General features: G+C 51.3%; 1 protein-coding gene across 2 annotated transcripts; it reads left to right on the forward strand.

Moving 5' to 3' along the window:
• Positions 1–561: 561 nt before the first annotated feature.
• On the forward strand, positions 562–20,405 carry f8a (coagulation factor VIII associated). 2 transcript variants are annotated; one of them, XM_067974732.1, is made up of 12 exons: positions 562–692; positions 3,652–3,698; positions 7,759–7,831; positions 8,400–8,559; positions 9,268–9,336; positions 11,572–11,692; positions 11,817–11,909; positions 16,152–16,216; positions 17,443–17,524; positions 18,582–18,628; positions 19,106–19,161; positions 20,168–20,405. In XM_067974732.1, the coding sequence occupies exons 1-12, from the start codon at positions 634–636 to the stop codon at positions 20,247–20,249; spliced, it is 954 nt and encodes a 317-aa protein (XP_067830833.1). In that variant the 5' UTR covers positions 562–633; the 3' UTR covers positions 20,250–20,405. The 2 variants fall into 2 exon arrangements, with proteins under 2 accessions (XP_067830833.1, XP_067830834.1); XM_067974733.1 differs by lacking the exon at positions 562–692 and adding an exon at positions 1,961–2,048.
• The last annotated feature ends 393 nt before the right edge of the window (positions 20,406–20,798 follow it).

Consider the following 20,798-nt stretch of genomic DNA (forward strand, 5'->3'; position numbering starts at 1 on the left):
TCCTTTAAGACGCTCCTTAAAACCCACCTCTTTGACCAAGTTTTTGGTCACCTGTCCTAATATCTCCTTATGTGTCTCGGTGTCAAATTTTGTTTGAAAATCGCTCCTGTGAAACGCCTTGGGACGTTTTACTACGTTAAAGGCGTGATATAAATGGGGGTTGTTATTGTTGTTGTTCAAATGAAATGCGGGACAACTGGGGACTGGAGATCCAGTTTTGTTATATTAATTTAAGCGAGTTCCTCTGCTCCTCTTTCCCTTTCTCCCTTCAGTCTGGTGGCTATTTTTGCCCAGTGTTCTAAGACGTGTCTGATTTGCTATAGAGCAATTCATATTGTTGTTGTATTATTCATTTTTTTTCTAATGCATTTTCATGAGAAGTTATGAAAAAATCAGCACTCAGGCCTGGACCACCCGTGTCCCGTCCCCTGCCCCAATATAGGGCGGCCAAAGAGAGGATCTGAGCTTCAGCGGGCCCTTTAAACCTGCGCTGCATGAGGCCGCCGGAAGATTTTTCTCGACACTCCGTGTTCCAGCCGAGTGTCAACAACTGACGCACGTTTTTGCCCCACAGTAAGATGGCGGCTGCGCTGTCCGGTTGGTGACTGAAGACACGAGCTGCCCACAAGCAAGATGGCGGCGGAGGGAGACTTCCTGCTTCGATACCGAGCGGTGTCCAACAAACTGAAGAAGTGAGTGGGGGAGTGAATGGAGGAGGGAGGAGGAGTAGGAGTAGGAGTGAATGGAGGAGGGAGGAGGGGGAGTGGAGGGAGGAGGAGGAGGAGTAGGAGTGAATGGAGGAGGGAGGAGGGGGAGGGAGTTGGGAGGAGAGGGAGGGAGTGAGGGAGAGTGGGGGTGAAGGGGAGGGGAGTGAGAGGGGAAGCGAGTGAGGTGAGGGGGGAGCTGGGGTCTCTTTCTATAATGAGTAGGCTCGGTTCTCTCTTGGGCTGTGGGGGTACCGGCCCCACCCCTCTTCCCCACCCCACCCCTCTCTTCCCCACCCCCCACCGGACTTAAAACTGTAATGGGAGTTGTCTACAGGCCTCCTGATAGCAGCAATAAAATGGTAGACTGTATTAATTCAGAGATTAGAGAGGCTTGTAGCGAAGGCAGTGTTGTTTTAACGGGTGACTTTAATTTTGATATAGACTGGGAAGAGCAGAGTAGCTCAAGTCAGAAAGGTCGTGAGTTCCATGAGGGCATTCAACATAATTTTCTGGAGCAAGATGTTCTCGAATGAACAAGAAGGCTAGCGATACTCGATTTAGTAATAAGCCAGATTTGGTTAATAATCTAACAGTAAGGGGACATTAATCTAACAGTGATCATAATATGATAAATTCATTGTTAGGTTTGAAAAAGAGAAACTTAACACAGTTACTAAGATTCTATTTTCACATCGTTCACCTGAGGAAGGAGGAAGCCTCCGAAAGCTTGTGAATTTAAAATAAAATTGCTGGACTATAACTTGGTGTTGTAAAATTGTTTACTAAGATTCTAGATTTTGGTCAGACTAACTTTAACTGGATGAGACAGAGTCTGATTACAGCAAACTGGCCAAAACTGTTATTGGGTAAAACTACAGATGAACAGTGGGAGGTGTTCATAACAGAATTCAGCTTAATACAGGACCACTATGTGCCCCTAAGGGGCAAGAGCTCTAATTGCCAAATAAAACAGCCATGGTTGACAAAAAGAGGTGAGAGATAACCTAAAGCTAAAGGAAAGAGCATACAAAAGAATAGTGTAGAGCCAGGGGACCGGGAGAGTTATAAAGGGAGACAAAAAAGATGGTAAGAGCTGCAAAAAGGAATATGAAAAGAAACTTGCAAGGGATATCAAGATTAACACAAAAGCTTTTTACAATATATTAGAAAAATGAGGGCCCTTTAAAAACAGATGCGGGGAATATTGCAAAGTAAAGTAAGGAAATGGCAGGTTTGTTGAATAATTACGTTATGTCAATCTTCACAGTCGAGGAAGAGGATAAACCTGACATTCCAGGGAAATTAATAATGAATCAAGGAATGGACCTCACTAAAGTTAACGTAAGCAAGAATACAGTATTTGAAAAAATAATGGCACTAATGATGGCAGATTTAAAGTAATTGGTAGAAGGATTAGGAGGGGAGTTGAGGAGAAATGTTTTCATCCAGAGGGTGGTGGGGGTCTGGAACTCACTGCCTGAGAGGGTGGTCGAGGCAGAAACCCTCAACTCATTTAAAAAGTACTTGGATGTGCACTTGAAGTGCCGTAACCTACAGGGCTACGGACCAAGTGCTGGAAAGTGGGATTAAGCTGGGTTGCTCTTTTCGGCCAGCATGGACATGATGGGCCGAATGGCCGCCTTCTGTGCCGTAAATTTCTATGATAAAGACTGACAAATCCCCAGGACCTGACGGTTTCCACCCCAGCGTTTTAAAGGAAGTAGGTGAGGAAATTGCAGATGCTTTAGCCATAATCATAATACGTATAGCAGAGGGAAAGGCCATTCGGCCCATCATGCTTGTGTCGGCTCTTTGAAAGAGCTAGCCAATTAATCCCATTCCCCTGCACTTTCCCCATAGCCCTGTAAATTTTTTCGCTTCAGTATTTATCCAATTCCTTTTTGAAAGTTATTATTGAATCTGCTCCCACCGCTGTGGAATCTTCCAAAGCTCTCTCGATTCAGAAATTGTCCCTTTAGATTGGAAAATTGCAAATGTAACTTCATTATTTAAGAAAGGTGAGAGAGAGAAACCAGGAAATCATCAACCTGTCATCTGTTGTGGGGAAGTTATTGGACTCAATAATTAAGGACACAGAGTGACTGAGCACATAGAGAAATCTGAGCTGATTAGAGAAAGCCAACATGGATTTATAACGGGTAGGTCATGTCTAACGAACCTAATTGAATTTTTTGAGGAAGTAACTAAAGTAGTAAACAGGGGAATGTCTATGGATGTAGTTTATATGGACTTCCAGAAGGCATTCGATAAGATTCCACGTAAGAGACTGTTAGCTAAAATTAAAGCTCATGGAATTGAAGGCAAATTACTGACCTGGTTAGGAGATTGGTTAGGCAGTAGAAGACAGGGAGTAGGGATAATCGGGTATGTACTCCAATTGGAAGGAAGTGATTAGTGGTGTCGCACAAGGATCTGTGCTGGGGCCTCAACTATTCACTATATTTCAACTATTCACTATGATTTAGATAACACAATAGGAGAGCCATATAGCCAAGCTTTCCGATGACACAAAGATTGGTGGCATAGTAAGTAGTGTCGATGGGAGCATCAAATTACAAAGAACCACTGATAGATTAAGTGAGTGGGCAAAACTGTGGCAGATGGATTTCAACGCAGGTGAGTGTGAAGTCATCCATTTTGGACCAAAAAAGGATCGATCCAAGGATTTTTTAAATGGTGAAAAGCTCGGAACAGTGGAGGTCCAAAGGGATTTAGGGGTCCATGTAAACAGATCACTAAAATGCAGTAGTCAGGTACAAAAAATAATCAAAAAGGCTAATGGAATGTTAGCCTTTATAACTAGAGGGCTAGAATATAAAGGGGAGGAAGTTTTGCTACAGCAATATCACAAGCTAGAAAGGGTGAGTGTGTCAGTTGCTTTGGTGCGGTCCTTTCTCTGACTGTTCTGTGTTTTGTGCTTTAGGCGTTTCCTTCGGAAACCGAATGTGGCAGAAGCAAGTGAGCAGTTTGGTAAGTGGGCCCGTGGAGCGGATTAACGGGGACCACGGGATTGTGGGGGAGGGCAGAGTACGATTGAGCTCAGTCTCTGGGACAGACACCACTGCCCACCCAGGATGGGTAAATTCACCTGTGTGTCCCCTTCCCCCCATGGTCGAATAACTGCACCAACCGGTGGCTGGCTTCACACAGGAAGAATGGGCATTGGTTGCGGAACCGTCGGGAGAAAGTTAAAGAAAGAAGTGGAATTATGAAGAATATTCAATTAAAAAAAAGCCTTAAAATTATGGTGTGTGAATCTTCACTCGTGGGTAATGTGTTTGTACAAAACTCCTCTGTCTGTTTTAGCAGCGGTGAAATGCCGTTTATTTTTAAACGGATAAATCCTTTAAAATAACAAAGGAATTTTTGCTCAAACACACTAAGCAACAATAATATTAGAATAGTGTGACTTTAGGGCCTGAATGTTTATTCAGCTGGGACAAGCAAGAAAGATAGGAGGGGGTGGGAGTATTGATTAAGGAGAATATTGCAGTGCTGGAGAGAGAAGATGTCCTGGAGGGGTCAAGGACAGAATCTATTTGGTTAGAGTTAAGAAACAATAGAGGTGCCATTACACTACTGGGTGTATTCTACAGGCCACCAACTGGTGGGAAGGAGATAGAGGAGCAAATTTGCAGGGAAATTACAGAGAGGTACAAGAACTATAGGGTTGTGATAAAGGGGGACTTCAACTATCCTAATATAGACCGGGATAGTAATAATATAAAGGGCAAAGAGGGGGAGGAATTTCTGAAGTGTGTTCAGGAGAACTTTCTTGATCTGTGTGTTTCTGGCCCAATGAGGAAGGAGACATTGCTGGATCTGGTTCTGGGGAATGAGGCGGGCCAAGTGGAGCAAGTGTCAGTGGGGTAAATTGGAATCAAAGATTGGCAGGCAAAACTGTAATTGAACAGTGGGCAGCCTTTAAAGAGGAGATGGTTCAGGTACAGTCTAGGTACATTCCCACGAGGGAGAAAGGTAGGGCAACTAAAGCCAGAGCTCCCTAGGTAACGAAACAGAGAGAGAGATAGTAAGATGAAGCAGAAAAAAAGGGGCGTATGACAGATGTTGGGTTGATACCACAAGTGAGAACCGGGCAGAAGATAGAAAGTTCAGAGGGGAAGTGAAAAAGGAAATAAGAGGGGCAAAGAGAGAGTATGAGAATAGACTGACGGCCAACGTAAAAGGGAATCCAAAAGTCTTCTATAGGCATGTAAACAGTAAGAGGAGGGGTGGGATCAAAAAGGAGATGTACACATGGAGGCAGAGGGCATGGCAGAGGTAATAAATGAGTACTTTGTATCTGTCAAGGAAGAAGATGCTGCCAAAGTCACAGTAAAAGAGGAAATAGTTGAGATACTGGATGGGCTAATAATTGATAAAGAGGAGGCACTAGAAAGGCTGGCTGTACTTAAAGTAGATAAGTCACCCGGTCCGGATGCATCCTAGGTTGCTGAGGGAAGTAAGGGTGGAAATTGCGGAGGTGCTGGCCATAATCTTCCAAATATCCGTAGATACGGGGGTGGTGCCAGAGGACTGGAGAATTGCAAGTTCAAAAAAGGGTGTAAGGATAAACCCAGCAACTATAGGCCAGTCAGTTTAATCTCAGTTGTGGGGAAGGTTTTAGAAACAATAATCCATGACTCTTGGACGAGTGTGGATTGATTAGGGAAAGCCAGCACGGATTTGTTAAAGGCAAATCGTGTTTAACAAACTTGATTGACTTTTTTGATGAGGTAACAGAGAGGGTTGATGTGGTGTATATGGACTTCCAAAAGATGTTTGATAAAGTGCCACATAATCGGCTTGTCAATAAAATTGAAGCCCATGGAATATAAGGGGCAGTGGCAGCATGGATACAAAATTGGCTAAGTGACAGGAAACAGCGAGTAGTGGTGAATGGTTGTTTTTCGGACTGGAGGGAGGTGTACAGTGGTGTTCCCCAGGGGTCAGTGCTGGGACCACTGCTTTTCTTGATATATATTAATGACTTGGACTCGGGTGTACAGGGCACAATTTCAAAATTTGCAGATGACACAAAACTTGGAAGTGTAGTGAACAGTGAGGAGGATAGTGATAGACTTCAAGAGGATATAGACAGGCTGGTGGAATGGGCGGACACGTGGCAGATGAAATTTAACGCTAAGAAGTGTGAAGTGATACATTTTGGTAGGAAGAACGAGGAGAGACAATATAAACTAGAGGGCACAATTCTAAAAGGGGTACATGAATATAGATCTGGGGGTATATGTGCACAGGTCGTTGGAGGTGGCAGGGCAGGTTGAGAAATCAGTAAAGAAAGCATACGGGATCCTGGGCTTTATAAATAGAGGCATAGAGTACAAAAGCAAGGAAGTCATTTTGAACCTTTATAAAACACTGATTCGGCCACAACTGGAGTATTGTGTCCAGTCCTGGGCACCGCACTTTAGGAAGGATGTGAAGGCCTTAGAGAGGGTGCAGAAAGAATTTACCAGAATGGTTTCAGGGATGAGGGACCTCAGTTACGTGGATAGACTGGAACAGCAGAGAAGGTTCAGAGATTTGTTGGAGGTGTTCCAAATCATGAAGGGTCTAGACAGAGTAAATAAAGAGAAACTGTTCCCGTTGGTGGAAGGGTCGTGAACCAGAGGACACGGGTTTAAGGTGATTGGCAAAAGAATCAAAGGCGACATGAGGAAAAAATTTTTTACACAGCGAGTGGTTATGATTTGGAATGCACTGCCCGAGGGGGTGGTGGGAGCAGGGTCAGTTGTGGTTTTCAAAAAGGAATTAGATAGGTACCTGAAGGAGAAAAATTTTCAGGGCTACCAGGAAGAGCGGGGGAGGGGGAGGGGGGAGGGGGAGGGGGGTGAGCTGGATTGCTCTTGCAGAGATGCAGGTGCAGGCTCGATGGGCCGAATGGCCTCCTTCCGTGCTGGAACCTTTCTATGATTCTATGAGCAGAATAACGTCGTTTGGATTCTCCCTGCTCTGCACGGCTCAGATCGGGAACTGAGTCCATTTACAATAGTTCAGCGGCTGTGAGACTATTCGACGTGTGTTTTTGTAACTAGTTTGTAGAAACTCAGACCCGAGCGTTTTATTTTGGGCAAAGGGGTTGCTGATCTATTGGAGGTCGAGTGCTCGATAAGATCAACCAAGAGGATGCTGCCACCTCCTGGTTGTTGCTGATTTTGCCGAGGTGCTGCCAAGGAGATAGTTTGTATTACGCTCGTTTAGGAGGAGGGGGTAGCTCTGGGGTGGCCGATTGGCATCAGGTGAGCTACAGGTGGCTTCTCAGTGGCTGAAGGTGGTTCCTAAATACTAAGAAAAACCATTCATGCTGAACGAGAAACTGTTCATCACTGTGTAAATATAGTAGGAATTGTCGGGGGCAGCAGAGGGAGGGTTCTCCGCGGAAATCCCCCTGCCGCACTCCCCGTTCCCCCCCCCCCCCCAGGAAATCCCCCTGCCGCACTCCCCGTTCCCCCCCCCCCCCCCCCCCCCCCCCCAGGAAATCCCCCTGCCGCACTCCCCGTTCCCCCCCCCCCCCCCCCCAGGAAATCCCCCTGCCGCACTCCCCGTTCGCCAAGGAAGGTTTGTGGCATTTTGCTGGCAGTTTATTCTGATTGAACAAGTTAAATTCTATTTTCTCGGGAACTGGGGGTGTCACAGATGGTTTAACAGTGACCTTTCACCCTTGGGATGCGGTCAAATCCAGCCGGACTGAGGATACGAGCACCTTCTCTGCCTCTGGCCGTAAGGGTCTTGTGTGAAATTAGTTCGGTCGTCTCGGTCAGTTCCTGCTCCTAAGTGGGCCCTAATTGGCGCTCTCGCTGAGAGAGGCCACAGGATGGTGGGTGCAGGAATTGGGAACATTTCACACTGGTGCAGCAGGGGAGGCCCAGGGCTTCTGATTGTTCCAGATACGAACCTGGGCCTGCCCTTGGTTTCTGAGCCTTCCGTCATGGGTTAAAACATTCTGAACTGATCTCACCCTGCTAATCCCACTGCCTGTGTGATCTAAATGTCTCGTGTTGTGTTCCAGGTCAGCTGGCCAAGGAGCTGAAGCAACAGGAGTGTTTGCAGTATGCGGGGTTCTGTAACCTGGCCATGGCTCGGTAAGGGAGGCTGCTCATCTACACTGTCCAACATCACTGTTCATTTGTGTTTAATGGGATGGGGGGGTGGGGTCTGGGGTCTGGGGTCTGGGTCTGCTTCCGGTCCTGCCGCTAGCGGTGGTGGTGAGTGACCTGTTATTGCAGTGGTTTCCCACTCGCCCTGTGCTGTGTTTGGACTCTCGCGGGTATGGAGCTCCCCACCATCCTGTGGGGCTTTAACCGTCTCCCTGTAAGGAGATACTGTGACACACACACCTCAACAGAAGGGGTTTCACCCCCTGTCCTGCACTTTACCCCAAACCCGAGCGAGGGACCCCCTGGTCTGGTTATCAGCAGCCTTCTGATTGCTGTTCATGTTCTCCCTTGCTGTGGGGAACTCCCTGATTGTGAGACTTCCCTCTGGTGGTGAAGAGGGTCTGGTTGATGTGATCCCTCTGCTGCCAGGAACCCCCCTCATTGCCTCCTTAAGAAGAGCCTGAGTCTGAGGCCGAACATGAAGAGGGAAACATCACATTGAAGCCGGGAGAGCTGTGTCCTGATTGTTACTGTTTCTCTGTTCTGCCCTCAGGTGTGAGCAGACGCTGTTCAATGCCCCCGGGGAGGCTCTGGCCCTGACCGATGCTGCCCGACTCTTCCTGCAGGCTGAGAAGGAGACTCAGAAACTCCAATGTCCAGGCTTTGAGGAGCACCTTCAGGCCGCAACCAACTGCTACAGCTTTGCTATTAAGGTGAGAAAGAGGAAGAAAGACTTGCATTTCTGTAGCGCCTTTCACAATCTCAGGACGTCTCAAAGCACTTTACAGCCAATGAAATACATTTGAAGTGCGGTCACTGTTGTCAATTTACACACAGCAAGATCCCACAAACAGCAATGTGATAATGTCCAGGAAGGGGAACCATGGCAGAAACTCCCTCCCACCCCCCAGGTCAGAGACAATCGACACCAACAGTAGTGTGCAGGATGAGGTCAGCACACTCGACCCAGACTAGGGCAAGAGTTGGAGCACGTCATTGGTTTCTGCACCCTCGGTACGTTGGACGAAAGGTAAATACAGTTCCTGCTACAGATCACAATCCGATTGGGTGAGGGCAGAACCAGTCCTCACAGTGTTATTCACCTCCCAACCCCGATGCTCGCCCCCCGCGCGCCCCCCGCCGCCCGCCCGCCCCCCGCTCGCCCGCTCCCCGCCCACACTTGGAACTCTCTACCAGCAAGAATCAGCGACTCAGGAGAGAAGGGTCAGAGGAAAAATACCTCAGAAACCAAACTACACGCAGGCCGGTTACTGACCATGATTAAACAGGACCAGCATGATACAAACTCATGGCCTGAAGGAGAGAAAGGGCCTGAACTCCAGCCATGTTTAATATAGGTGATGCACGCTGTTAATAATCCTGTTCCTCTCTTCAACTTTCTCTCTCTTTATCATTGACAGGTTTATATCGAGTTGAACCAGCCTGTCATGGCAGCTAGTCTATGTTTGGAGCTTGGAAATGCCCTGAAGGTAAAAACTGCACACATCTCGCCCACTCTGACCCCCAACACCACCCCACAAAGAGCAATGAGATAAGTGACCAATTTATCTGTTCAGTGATGTTGGTTGTGGGATAAATATTGGCCAGGACACCGGAGAGAACTCCCCTGATCTTCATTGAATATTGGCCGTGGGATCTTTTATGTCCACCTGAGAGGGAAGACATTGTGGTTAATGTCTCAAATGACAGTGCAGCTCCCCCTCAGTACTGACCCTCCGACAGTGCAGCTCCCCCTCAGTACTGACCCTCCGACAGTGCAGCTCCCCCTCAGTACTGACCCTCCGACAATGCAGCTCTCCCTCAGTACTGACCCTCCGACAGTGCAGCTCTCCCTCAGTACTGACCCTCCGACAGTGCAGCTCCCCCTCAGTACTGACCCTCCGACAATGCAGCTCCCCCTCAGTACTGACCCTCCGACAGTGCAGCACTCCCTCAGTACTGACCCTCCGACAGTGCAGCTCCCCCTCAGTACTGACCCTCCGACAATGCAGCTCCCCCTCAGTACTGACCCTCCGACAGTGCAGCTCTCCCTCAGTACTGACCCTCCGACAGTGCAGCTCTCCCTCAGTACTGACCCTCCGACAGTGCAGCCCTCCCTCAGTACCGACCCTCCGACAGTGCAGCTCTCCCTCAGTACTGACCCTCCGACAGTGCAGCTCTCCCTCAGTACTGACCCTCCGACAGTGCAGCTCTCCCTCAGTACTGACCCTCCGACAGTGCAGCACTCCCTCAGTACTGACCCTCCGACGGTGCAGCTCCCCCCCGGTACTGACCCTTTGACGGTGCAGCTCCCCCTCAGTACTGACCCTCCCTCAGTACTGACCCTCCGACAGTGCAGCTCTCCCTCAGTACTGACCCTCCGACAGTGCAGCGCTCCCTCAGTACTGACCCTCCGACAGTGCAGCGCTCCCTCAGTACTGACCCTCCGACAGTGCAGCACTCCCTCAGTACTGACCCTCCGACGGTGCAGCTCCCCCCCGGTACTGACCCTTTGACGGTGCAGCTCCCCCTCAGTACTGACCCTTTGACGGTGCAGCTCCCCCCCGGTACTGACCCTCCGACGGTGCAGCTCCCCCCCGGTACTGACCCTCCGACGGTGCAGCTCCCCCTCAGTACTGCCCGGGGAGAGTCAGCCTGGATTTTGTGTTGAAGTCGTGAAGTGGGACTTGAACCAATGACCTTCTGACTCTGAGGGACAGGAAGCAGTTAACAGATGATTATTTCTGTCGTAAATGGCACTGTGGTTGAGTAGGTCAGTGTACCATGGAGTGCTGTACTGGGCCTTCCACACCAAACAGCCCCTGGTGTGACCCAGCCAGCGTTATTGTCAGCCTCAGTGCTCCTGGCTCAGGAAGGGAAGTCCCCCAGCGTTCCTACTGCTGACCACCATCCAGTCACTCCTCCTGAAAAGTGCGTGATCTGGATGTCGTGTTGAGCTCAGGATCAGCATCAGGTGCGATAGCCCGAGTGGTGGAATAGCATCTGAGCAGCCAGTGGCCAAGTACCACAGGGCAGCAGCACCGGTTGTGGGAGGGGAGGGAGGACCCAGGCCCACCCTGGGAGGACCCAGGCCCACCCTGGGAGGACCCAGGCCCACCCTGGGAGGACCCAGGCCCACCCTGGGAGGACCCAGGCCCACCCTGGGAGGACCCAGGCCCACCCTGGGAGGACCCAGGCCCACCCTGGGAGGACCCAGGCCCACCCTGGGAGGACCCAGGCCCACCCTGGGAGGACCCAGGCCCACCCTGGGAGGACCCAGGCCCACCCTGGGAGGACCCAGGCCCACCCTGGGAGGACCCAGGCCCACCCTGGGAGGACCCAGGCCCACCCTGGGAGGACCCAGGCCCACCCTGGGAGGACCCAGGCCCACCCTGGGAGGACCCAGGCCCACCCTGGGAGGACCCAGGCCCACCGTGGGAGGACCCAGGCCCACCGTGGGAGGACCCAGGCCCACCCTGTGCTGCACCTTTCGATGTGCAGCTCCTGCTCCATCCGTGGCTGACTTTGGTTCACTATCTTCAGGTTACTGGCAGCACTCCGCCATTTCCCAGTAGCCTGATTGGTTTAATAACCGTCTGCCTCACCACACCCACACACTGCTGACTGTGAAATGCCAAACCCAGGAATTGGGTTAATCACTTAGAGTGGTACCTGCTCCACCGGCTTCTGGTCTGTCAATAATTACTCTTCCTCTTCCCTTAAAGGAAATGAATAAACCAGGTGAGGCTTCTGTGTATTACCAGCGAGCTGCCGAGCTCCAGTCTCAGGTTCCCATTGAATGCCTGCTCTCCCTGGGCAAAGTGGCCACCTGCAAGATAATAACCCGTGAGTATAGTGACAACCTCACCCTTTTCATCGCCTCACCACCTACACACTCCCAGTTCTCGTCAGCTGATGTTTCTGTGTGAACTGCGTTGATTTAATTTGCTTTTTATCGTGTGTCTTGCAGGCGATTACGATGGGGCATTGGCTGTTTTCACAGAAATACAACTACTGGCACAAGAGAAGGGATTACAGCTGCCAGGTGCCAGTGCCCCTGTAGGTGAGTGACTTTTTTTTGTGCGTTCACGGGATGTGGGCGTCGCTGGCGAGGCCGGCATTTATTGCCCATCCCTAATCGCCCTTGAGAAGGTGGTGGTGAGCCGCCGCCTTGAACCACTGCAGTCCATGTGGTGAACCACTGCAGTCCAGTGCTGTTAGGAAGGGAGTTCCAGGATTTTGACCCAGCAACGATGAAGAAACGGCGATATATTTCCAAGTCGGGATGGTGTGTGACTTGGAGGGGAACGTGCAGGTGGTGTTGTTCCCATGTGCCTGCTGCTCTTCTCCTTCTAGGTGGTAGAGGTCGTTGGTTTGGGAGGTGCTGTCGAAGAAGCCTTGGCGAGTTGCTGCAGTGCATCCTGTGGATGGTACACACTGCAGCCACAGTGCGCCGGTGGTGAAGGGAGTGAATGTTTAGGGTGGTGGATGGGGTGCCAATGGGGTGCTTTGTCCTGGATGGTGTTGAGCTTCTTGAGTGTCATTGGAGCTGCAGTCATCCAGGCAAGTGGAGAGTATTCCATCACACTCCTGACTTGTGCCTTGTAGATGGTGGAAAGGCTTTGGGAAGTCAGGAGGTGAGTCACTCGCCGCAGAATACCCAGCCTCTGACCTGCTCTTGTAGCCACAGTATTTATGTGGCTGGTTCATAGAATCATAGAATCATAGAATCATAGAAGTTACAACATGGAAACAGGCCCTTCGGCCCAACATGTCCATGTCGCCCAGTTTATACCACTAAGCTAGTCCCAATTGCCTGCACTTGGCCCATATCCCTCGATACCCATCTTCCCCATGTAACTGTCCAAATGCTTTTTAAAAGACAAAATTGTACCCGCCTCTACTACTGCCTCTGGCAGCTCGTTCCAGACACTCACCACCCTTTGAGTGAAAAAATTGCCCCTCTGGATCCTTTTGTATCTCTCCCCTCTCACCTTAAATCTGTGCCCCCTCGTTATAGACTCCCCTACCTTTGGGAAAAGATTTTGACTATCGACCTTATCTATGCCCCTCATTATTTTATAGACTTCTATAAGATCACCCCTTAACCTCCTACTCTCCAGGGAATAAAGTCCCAGTCTGTCTAACCTCTCCCTGTAAGTCAAACCATCAAGTCCCGGTAGCATCCTAGTAAATCTTTTCTGCACTCTTTCTAGTTTAATAATATCCTTTCTATAATAGGGTGACCAGAACTGTACACAGTACTCCAAGTGTGGCCTCACCAATGCCCTGTACAACTTCAACAAGACATCCCAACTCCTGCATTCAATGTTCTGACCAATGAAACCAAGCATGCTGAATGCCTTCTTCACCACCCTATCCACCTGTGACTCCACTTTCAAGGAGCTATGAATCTGTACTCCTAGATCTCTTTGTTCTATAACTCTCCCCAACGCCCTACCATTAACGGAGTAGGTCCTGGCCCGATTCGATCTACCAAAATGCATCACCTCACATTTATCTAAATTAAACTCCATCTGCCATTCATCGGCCCACTGGCCCAATTTATCAAGATCCCGTTGCAATCCTAGATAACCTTCTTCACTGTCCACAATGCCACCAATCTTGGTGTCATCTGCAAACTTACTAACCATGCCTCCTAAATTCTCATCCAAATCATTAATATAAATAACAAATAACAGCGGACCCAGCACCGATCCCTGAGGCACACCGCTGGACACAGGCATCCAGTTTGAAAAACAACCCTCGACAACCACCCTCTGTCTTCTGTCGTCAAGCCAATTTTGTATCCAATTGGCTACCTCACCTTGGATCCCATGAGATTTAACCTTATGTAACAACCTACCATGCGGTACCTTGTCAAATGCTTTGCTGAAGTCCATGTAGACCACGTCTACTGCACAGCCCTCATCTATCTTCTTGGTTACGTTAAGTTTCTGGTCAATGGTGACCCCCAGGATGTTGATGGTGGGGGATTCGGCGATGGTAATGCCGTTGAATGTCAAGGGGAGGTGGTTAGACTCTCTCTTGTTGGAGATGGTCATTGCCTGGCACTTGTCTGGTGCGAATGTTACTTGCCACTTATCAGCCAAGCCTGGATGTTGTCCAAGTCTTGCTTGCTTCATTATCTGAGGGGTTGCGAATGGAACTGAACACTGTGCAATCATCAGCAAACATCCCCATTTCTGACCTTATGATGGAGGGAAGGTCATTGATGAAGCAGCTGAAGATGGTTGGGCCTAGGACACTGCCCTGAGGAACTCCTGCAGCAATGTCCTGGGGCTGAGATGATTGGCCTCCAACAACCACTACCATCTTCCTTTGTGCTAGGTATGACTCCAGCCACTGGAGAGTTTTCCCCCTGATTTCCATTAACTTTAATTTTACTAGGGCTCCTTGATGCCACACTTGGTCAAATGTTGCTTTGATGTCAAGGGCAGTTAATTTCATCTCACCTCTGGAATTCAGCTCTTTTGTACATGTTTGGACCAAGGCTGTAATGAGGTCTGGAGCCGAGTGGTCCTGGCGGAACCCAGACTGAGCATCAATGAGAGGACTAATGGACAGCGTCAGGTAGCAGTGCCCCTATAGTGAGTGTGACTAACAGCGCACAGATGTTATTCTGGCCCCTTTTTAAGAACACACTAATAATGACGGACAAGAAACGACCCTATGGTCCATCCAGCCTGTCCCACACAATCGTGTTACCTTGTGTATCACAATATATACACTCCCCACCCCACACCATGTGATCTCCCGGGAGAGGTGAAAAACCAGATAAAATCCGACCTCTTTAGCGATTGTAACTAGTCCAGGAGATCACTCTGGCCCTGGATTCTATCCATCACCGTCCTTTTATACGAGGTGATCTCCGCCCCAACCAGAAGCGGGTCCTGCTCTCGCTCGAAGGAATTCAGCGAATCGGCCTCCACCCCACGAGCCGACAGCCTGTTCCAGAGACCCACTATTCCCCGGGAAAAGAACCACCTCCGACATCTAACCTCGATCTGGCCTCGTACAACTTCAAATTGTGACCCCTGGTCCTCCCGAACCTATTTAATTGGAACAAACTGTCAACTGGAACACAATCTATTCCTTTCATCATCTTATAAACCTCGATCAGATCACCCACAGTCTACGCATCTCGAAAGTGTAGAATCCCAGCTCTTTTCGCCCATCTTGATAACGATGCTTTGAGCTGGGAATGAGTCTAGTGGCCGTCCTCTGCACCCTTTCCAAAACCTCAATATCACCCACCATCTGAGGAGACAGAAACTGGACACAGTGTTCCAACTGAGGCCTGGCCATGGCCTTGTACAGGGACAAAATAGTGTGTTTTGTCTTATCGTCAATTGTCCTGTAAATGCACCCAAACACCCTGTTCACTCTGGCTATTGCTTCACGGCCTTGCTCGTGAACCTTTAGAGACCCAGGCACTGGAACGCCAGGATCTCTTCACCTGCTTCAGTGTTTTTCCCTGAAGGGTGTATGTGTGTTGATTATTTGTCCTGCCCACCTGCGTAACACTGCACTTCTCCAAATTAAACATCATTTGCCAGTCACGAGCCCAATCCCCCAACACATCAAAATCCGCCTGACGCTGTCGAGCATCATTTTAATAGTTAAATAGCTTGTCCTCATTTTTGTACTTTTATAAATTCCAACGTTCATATTTACAATGGAAACTGCCTGTGTAAACTTCCCACACTGTGAGAACACCCTCCTGTCACTGGTGGTGCTACACCGCCTCTACTGGCAGGAGGTTGTAATTACAATGTGACAAGTTTACATAGCCAGTTTCTATTATAAATGTGGACATAGGAATTTATAATGGGGGGAGGGAAGTGTGTGTACAGATATATGATTTTTAATATATAGATTATCGATTCTGCTTGCAGGAATGATTCTGGTCATTGTCCTAATGGTCCATTGTGTAAAAATAAATCTCCTAACTTTTCTCTGATCTTTGCTGTGTGAGGCCTCGTACTTCAGATGTGACTCAATGCAATTCAGGCACTGGGTGGGATTAATGTACCCCAGCCTCATGCCCACATATTGTAACTCCCGGTACTTCCTCTTCCCCCTTTTCCTGTAACACGGTCCACCCTGTAACTCAGTGCCTCTCGCTTTTAATTTGGGGCTGGGGGAGGGGAGTAACTTTTAGTTCACCTGCAAAGACCCAAAGACAAAGTAGATTTCGGAGCCGTTTTACTGCAGCATTAATGAGCTCTTCGGTTTCACTCCTTAACGAGTCGAAAAGAATTTGGTCTCTTTGCTCTTCCAGGTGCGTTTGTGGATATCATCGCCAGGTGTGAGGTCTCCCGGGTTCTGCTGCTGATGCTGCTCCAGGTAAGGGTCTGTTTTACGTGCAGTCCCTGCAGTAAACTCCCTCCGACCCACTGACATCCCAGGCTGAGGCGAGCAGATTAAAATGGCCCGTGATTATGACTGAAGCGTTAGCTGGTGTCCCGGGCTCCCTGCCGCACTGCCCCCCACCCCTGCTCGCTTTCTCTATTCCCATCACTAACTCTTCCCCCTTTTCTATCTTCCAGATCCACTGAGACTGCACCAGTTCCCAATTCCTTCCTCTTTGCAGCGTCTAAACCTTCCCCGATAACCTGTATCCCCCCCCCCCCCCCCCATCATCTTTCCTGTAGCACACGTGGCCCTGCAGATTTGCTCCCCTCTTTCCTGTACCCAAGGTTCAGGAACTCCTACAATATCCATCACCCCCATTTACCATCACCCCCATTTACCATCACCCCCATTTACCATCACCCCCATTTACCATCACCCCCATTTACCATCACCCCCATTTACCATCACCCCCATTTACCATCACCCCCATTTACCATCACCCCCATTTACCATCACCCCCATTTACCATCACCCCCATTTACCATCACCCCCATTTACCATCACCCCCATTTACCATTTTCTTAGCATTTATTTAAATATCTCTTACTTCATTCCATATCCTTTTAGTCATTCTCGGGATGTGGGCATCTCTGGCGAGGCCGGCATTTATTGCCTGCCCCTAGTCGCCATGTTTGATACCACTGAGTGGTTTGCTGGGCCCCTTCACAGGGCAGTTAAGAATCAACCACCTTGCTGTGGGTCTGGAGTCACCTATAGGCCCAGACTGGGTAAGGACGGCAGGTTTCCTTCCCTAAAGGACATTAGTGAACCAGATGGGTTTTTATGACAATCCGATGGCTTCACGGTCACTTTTACTGATACAGTCTCCAATCACCCCCAGGGCACCCCCGATATTGGGCACATGGCACTGACCCTTCGCCATTACCATCGCCATCAATTACAAAGATGCCACTTAAATTCTATTAAGTGGGCCGGCTACTTAGGGCAGTTCAAGCAGCTGTTCGGGGTCACCCCTCGCCCGTGACCATAGGCCCCTCACCCCTGCCCCACAGCACTGGTTTAATGTCGACAGATCACCCCCTTATTAAGTGTTGATTTCTGAGACATTCACAAATGCAGTAACAGTGATTCAGGAACTTGGGAATTGATCTGTGTAGTTTCATTAAATAAATAGAACTTCTGTCTCTTTTCCTCAGCCCCCACCTCAGAAGTTGCTGCCTGAGCACGCACAGACACTGGAGAAATACGACTGGGAGTCGTTCGACAGCCACAGCCAAGGTACAGACGCTGCCTTCCCCGCTCCCCTGGCCCCTCCTTCCCCCCCCCCGCATCCCCCCGGCCCCTCCTTCCCCGCATCCCCCCGGCCCCGCCTTCCCCGCTCCCCTGGCCCCTCCTTCCCCCCCCCGCATCCCCCCGGCCCCTCCTTCCCCGCATCCCCCCGGCCCCTCCTTCCCCGCATCCCCCCGGCCCCTCCTTCCCCGCATCCCCCCGGCCCCTCCTTCCCCGCATCCCCCCGGCCCCTCCTTCCCCGCATCCCCCCGGCCCCTCCTTCCCCGCATCCCCCCGGCCCCTCCTTCCCCGCATCCCCCCGGCCCCTCCTTCCCCGCATCCCCCCGGCCCCTCCTTCCCCGCATCCCCCCGGCCCCTCCTTCCCCGCATCCCCCCGGCCCCTCCTTCCCCGCATCCCCCCGGCCCCTCCTTCCCCGCATCCCCCCGGCCCCTCCTTCCCCGCATCCCCCCGGCCCCTCCTTCCCCGCATCCCCCCGGCCCCTCCTTCCCCGCATCCCCCCGGCCCCTCCTTCCCCGCATCCCCCCGGCCCCTCCTTCCCCGCATCCCCCCGGCCCCTCCTTCCCCGCATCCCCCCGGCCCCTCCTTCCCCGCATCCCCCCGGCCCCTCCTTCCCCGCATCCCCCCGGCCCCTCCTTCCCCGCATCCCCCCGGCCCCTCCTTCCCCGCATCCCCCCGGCCCCTCCTTCCCCGCATCCCCCCGGCCCCTCCTTCCCCGCATCCCCCCGGCCCCTCCTTCCCCGCATCCCCCCGGCCCCTCCTTCCCCGCATCCCCCCGGCCCCTCCTTCCCCGCATCCCCCCGGCCCCTCCTTCCCCGCATCCCCCCGGCCCCTCCTTCCCCGCATCCCCCCGGCCCCTCCTTCCCCGCATCCCCCCGGCCCCTCCTTCCCCGCATCCCCCCGGCCCCTCCTTCCCCGCATCCCCCCGGCCCCTCCTTCCCCGCATCCCCCCGGCCCCCCCCTTCCCCGCACCCCCACGTCCCCCCCCTTCCCCGCACCCCCGCGTCCCCCCGGCCCATTTCTAACTGATGTGCTCTTTTCTTGCAGTGAACTACCTTCCTGAGAATGTATTCCTGCTGCTGCAGTCGGTGGTGGTGAGTGTTGGGTTCCCCAGAAGTCCATTAGTTGGGTGATTCCTGAGATGGCCATTGGTCATTGTGTTGATTGGAGTACGTTAAGAGGGATTATTGTGGCTAACGGAAGGATGAGAAGCACATGGACCGGGATGGGCCGCCACCCAGTGAGCCCCTGCTGGGACAATGCTGGGTGACTGGTTTGGGCTCAGTTGTCGTTTCCCTGCCCCCCCCCTGGGGAGAATCCCCCCGTCCACACTCACTGTGTCAGCACTGCTCTCACTTGGGCAAGGTACCAGACAGCGGCCGGCACCCGTGACCCGCTGTCCGCCCCTCCCCAGGAATCTCTGCTCCAGCGAGTGTCGACGCCCTCTGGGAAGGTGGGAAGATGATGGATAACGAACTCCAGGCCCAGCGTTATGTTTCCGATCCCTGACGGGCCGTTTTCTGAGGTGAGGGTGTCGTGATTCTCTCTGATGTTTTGTATTATTTTCACAGATGGCCTGCCAGGAGAAGGATCTTGAGTCCTTAAAGGTTCTTCAGGTCGAGCTGTGGTGAGGATCGTGTTGTTTTCTAACTCCTGCCCCCCCCCCACTACCTCCCCCTAGTGCCTGCCATTCATGTGTGAGCCTCAGCAGCGAGTAACAGCGGGCTCTTCGACTGTGAGCAGCATCACAGTGGAGCCTAATCCTGCCCTCACTCGATGTTCACACCCAGGGTGAGACGTTTCCCTCTCTGTCCAACGGCACTGAAGCTGGTTTCAGGGCCTAGGTCAGGGATCAACCCTCCGGCTCCCCGACCGGTCGGTGTGGATCAGCTCCTCTCTGAATAAACCCGCTCAGCCATCGGAGGAACTGCTGCTATGTCCTCTGGTGGGAGAGTCCAGAACAAGGGGCATAATCTTAAAATTAGAGCCAGGCCGTTCAGGGGTGATGTCAGGAAGCATTTCACACAAAGGGGAGTGGAAATCTGGAACACACTCCCCCAAAAAAGCTGTGGATGTTGGGGGTTAATTGGAGCTTTCAAGACTGAGCTCGATGGATTTTTGTTGGGTATCGAGGGATCTGGAGCAAAGACGGGAAAATGGAGTTAAGATACAGATCAGTGATCTGATTGAACGGTGGAACAGGCTCGAGGGGCTGAATGGCCTCCTCCTGTTCCCATGTTGTATTGGGAATGATACTCCCTCAGTGCCCACAGCGTGTGTGACCAGGGGGTGGTGGGTCCCCTTCACTTTTGCTTTGTGTACTACCTGCTCCACTGGAGCGTCCTCTGGTTGCATAGTGAGGGGTGGCCAGGCCTAGGGCTCCAGTGATCTTATGCAAAACACAATTGTAAAATTTATACCTGTACTGGTTTCCCCTCTCCTGCTCCTCGTGTCCCACTGCCTCTTTCGTACAGTGGCCAGGTTTCACAGGCAGTGGGTGGGAAATCAGGGGGCAGCGTGCTTGTGCTGGCAGTGTGGGAGACCCCACCACTGGATCAGGGACTGGGGCCGCTGCAGTATTGGGTGTTCGGGGCAGGGAGGGCTCCCTGTGTAACCCTTTCTTCTCCCTTTAGGCCACTGTTGACTCCTGAACAGAACCACCTGCTGCACCTGGTACTACAGGAGGTTATGGCTCCATCGGGCCGAGGTGTCTGAGACCCACCGAGAACCGGCTGTGTAACCGTTGTGGTGAAATCGTGTCGTACGTGAATTGTCCGTTGCTCGCTGACCCGTCCGACAGGGACTCGGGCGTAGAGGAGCTCACGTCCCAAGTATTACAGCTCATTTATTAAAGTGTAAAGGTGATGTGAATTCTTTTTGTTTTGTGTGAATGTTTTTCCCTCTGCTCACTGTAAGAACTTTGCGGAGTGGGCAGCACTCTCGCCTCTGAGTCAGAAAATCATGGGTTCGAGTCCCACTCCAGAGACTGGAGCACGTGATCCAGGCTGACACTCCCACTACAGTACTGAGGGAGTGCTGCACTGCCGGAGGTGCCGTCTTTCAGATGAGACATTAAACCGAGGTCCCGTCTTCCCTCTCAAGTGGATCTAAAAGATCCCATGGCAATATTCGAAGAAGAGCAGGGGAGTTCTCCCCAATGTCCTGGACCAATATTTATCCCTCAACCAACATCACTAAAACACATTATCTGGTCATTTATCACATTGCTGTTTGTGGGATCTTGCTGTGCACAAATTGGCTGCC

Source organism: Heptranchias perlo, chromosome 40 (assembly GCF_035084215.1).
Source record: "Heptranchias perlo isolate sHepPer1 chromosome 40, sHepPer1.hap1, whole genome shotgun sequence".
NCBI lineage: Eukaryota > Metazoa > Chordata > Chondrichthyes > Hexanchiformes > Hexanchidae > Heptranchias > Heptranchias perlo.

What these genes read in the sequence shown, in the direction of transcription:
- f8a (XM_067974732.1), top strand. Translation starts at nt 634, where the DNA reads ATGGCGGCGGAGGGAGACTTCCTGCTTCGATACCGAGCGGTGTCCAAC. An exon ending in GTGTCCAACAAACTGAAGAA is followed by an intron (nt 693 to 3,651) that starts GTGAGTGGGGGA and finishes TTTGTGCTTTAG; the next exon opens with GCGTTTCCTTCGGAAACCGA. An exon ending in AGAAGCAAGTGAGCAGTTTG is followed by an intron (nt 3,699 to 7,758) that starts GTAAGTGGGCCC and finishes GTTGTGTTCCAG; the next exon opens with GTCAGCTGGCCAAGGAGCTG.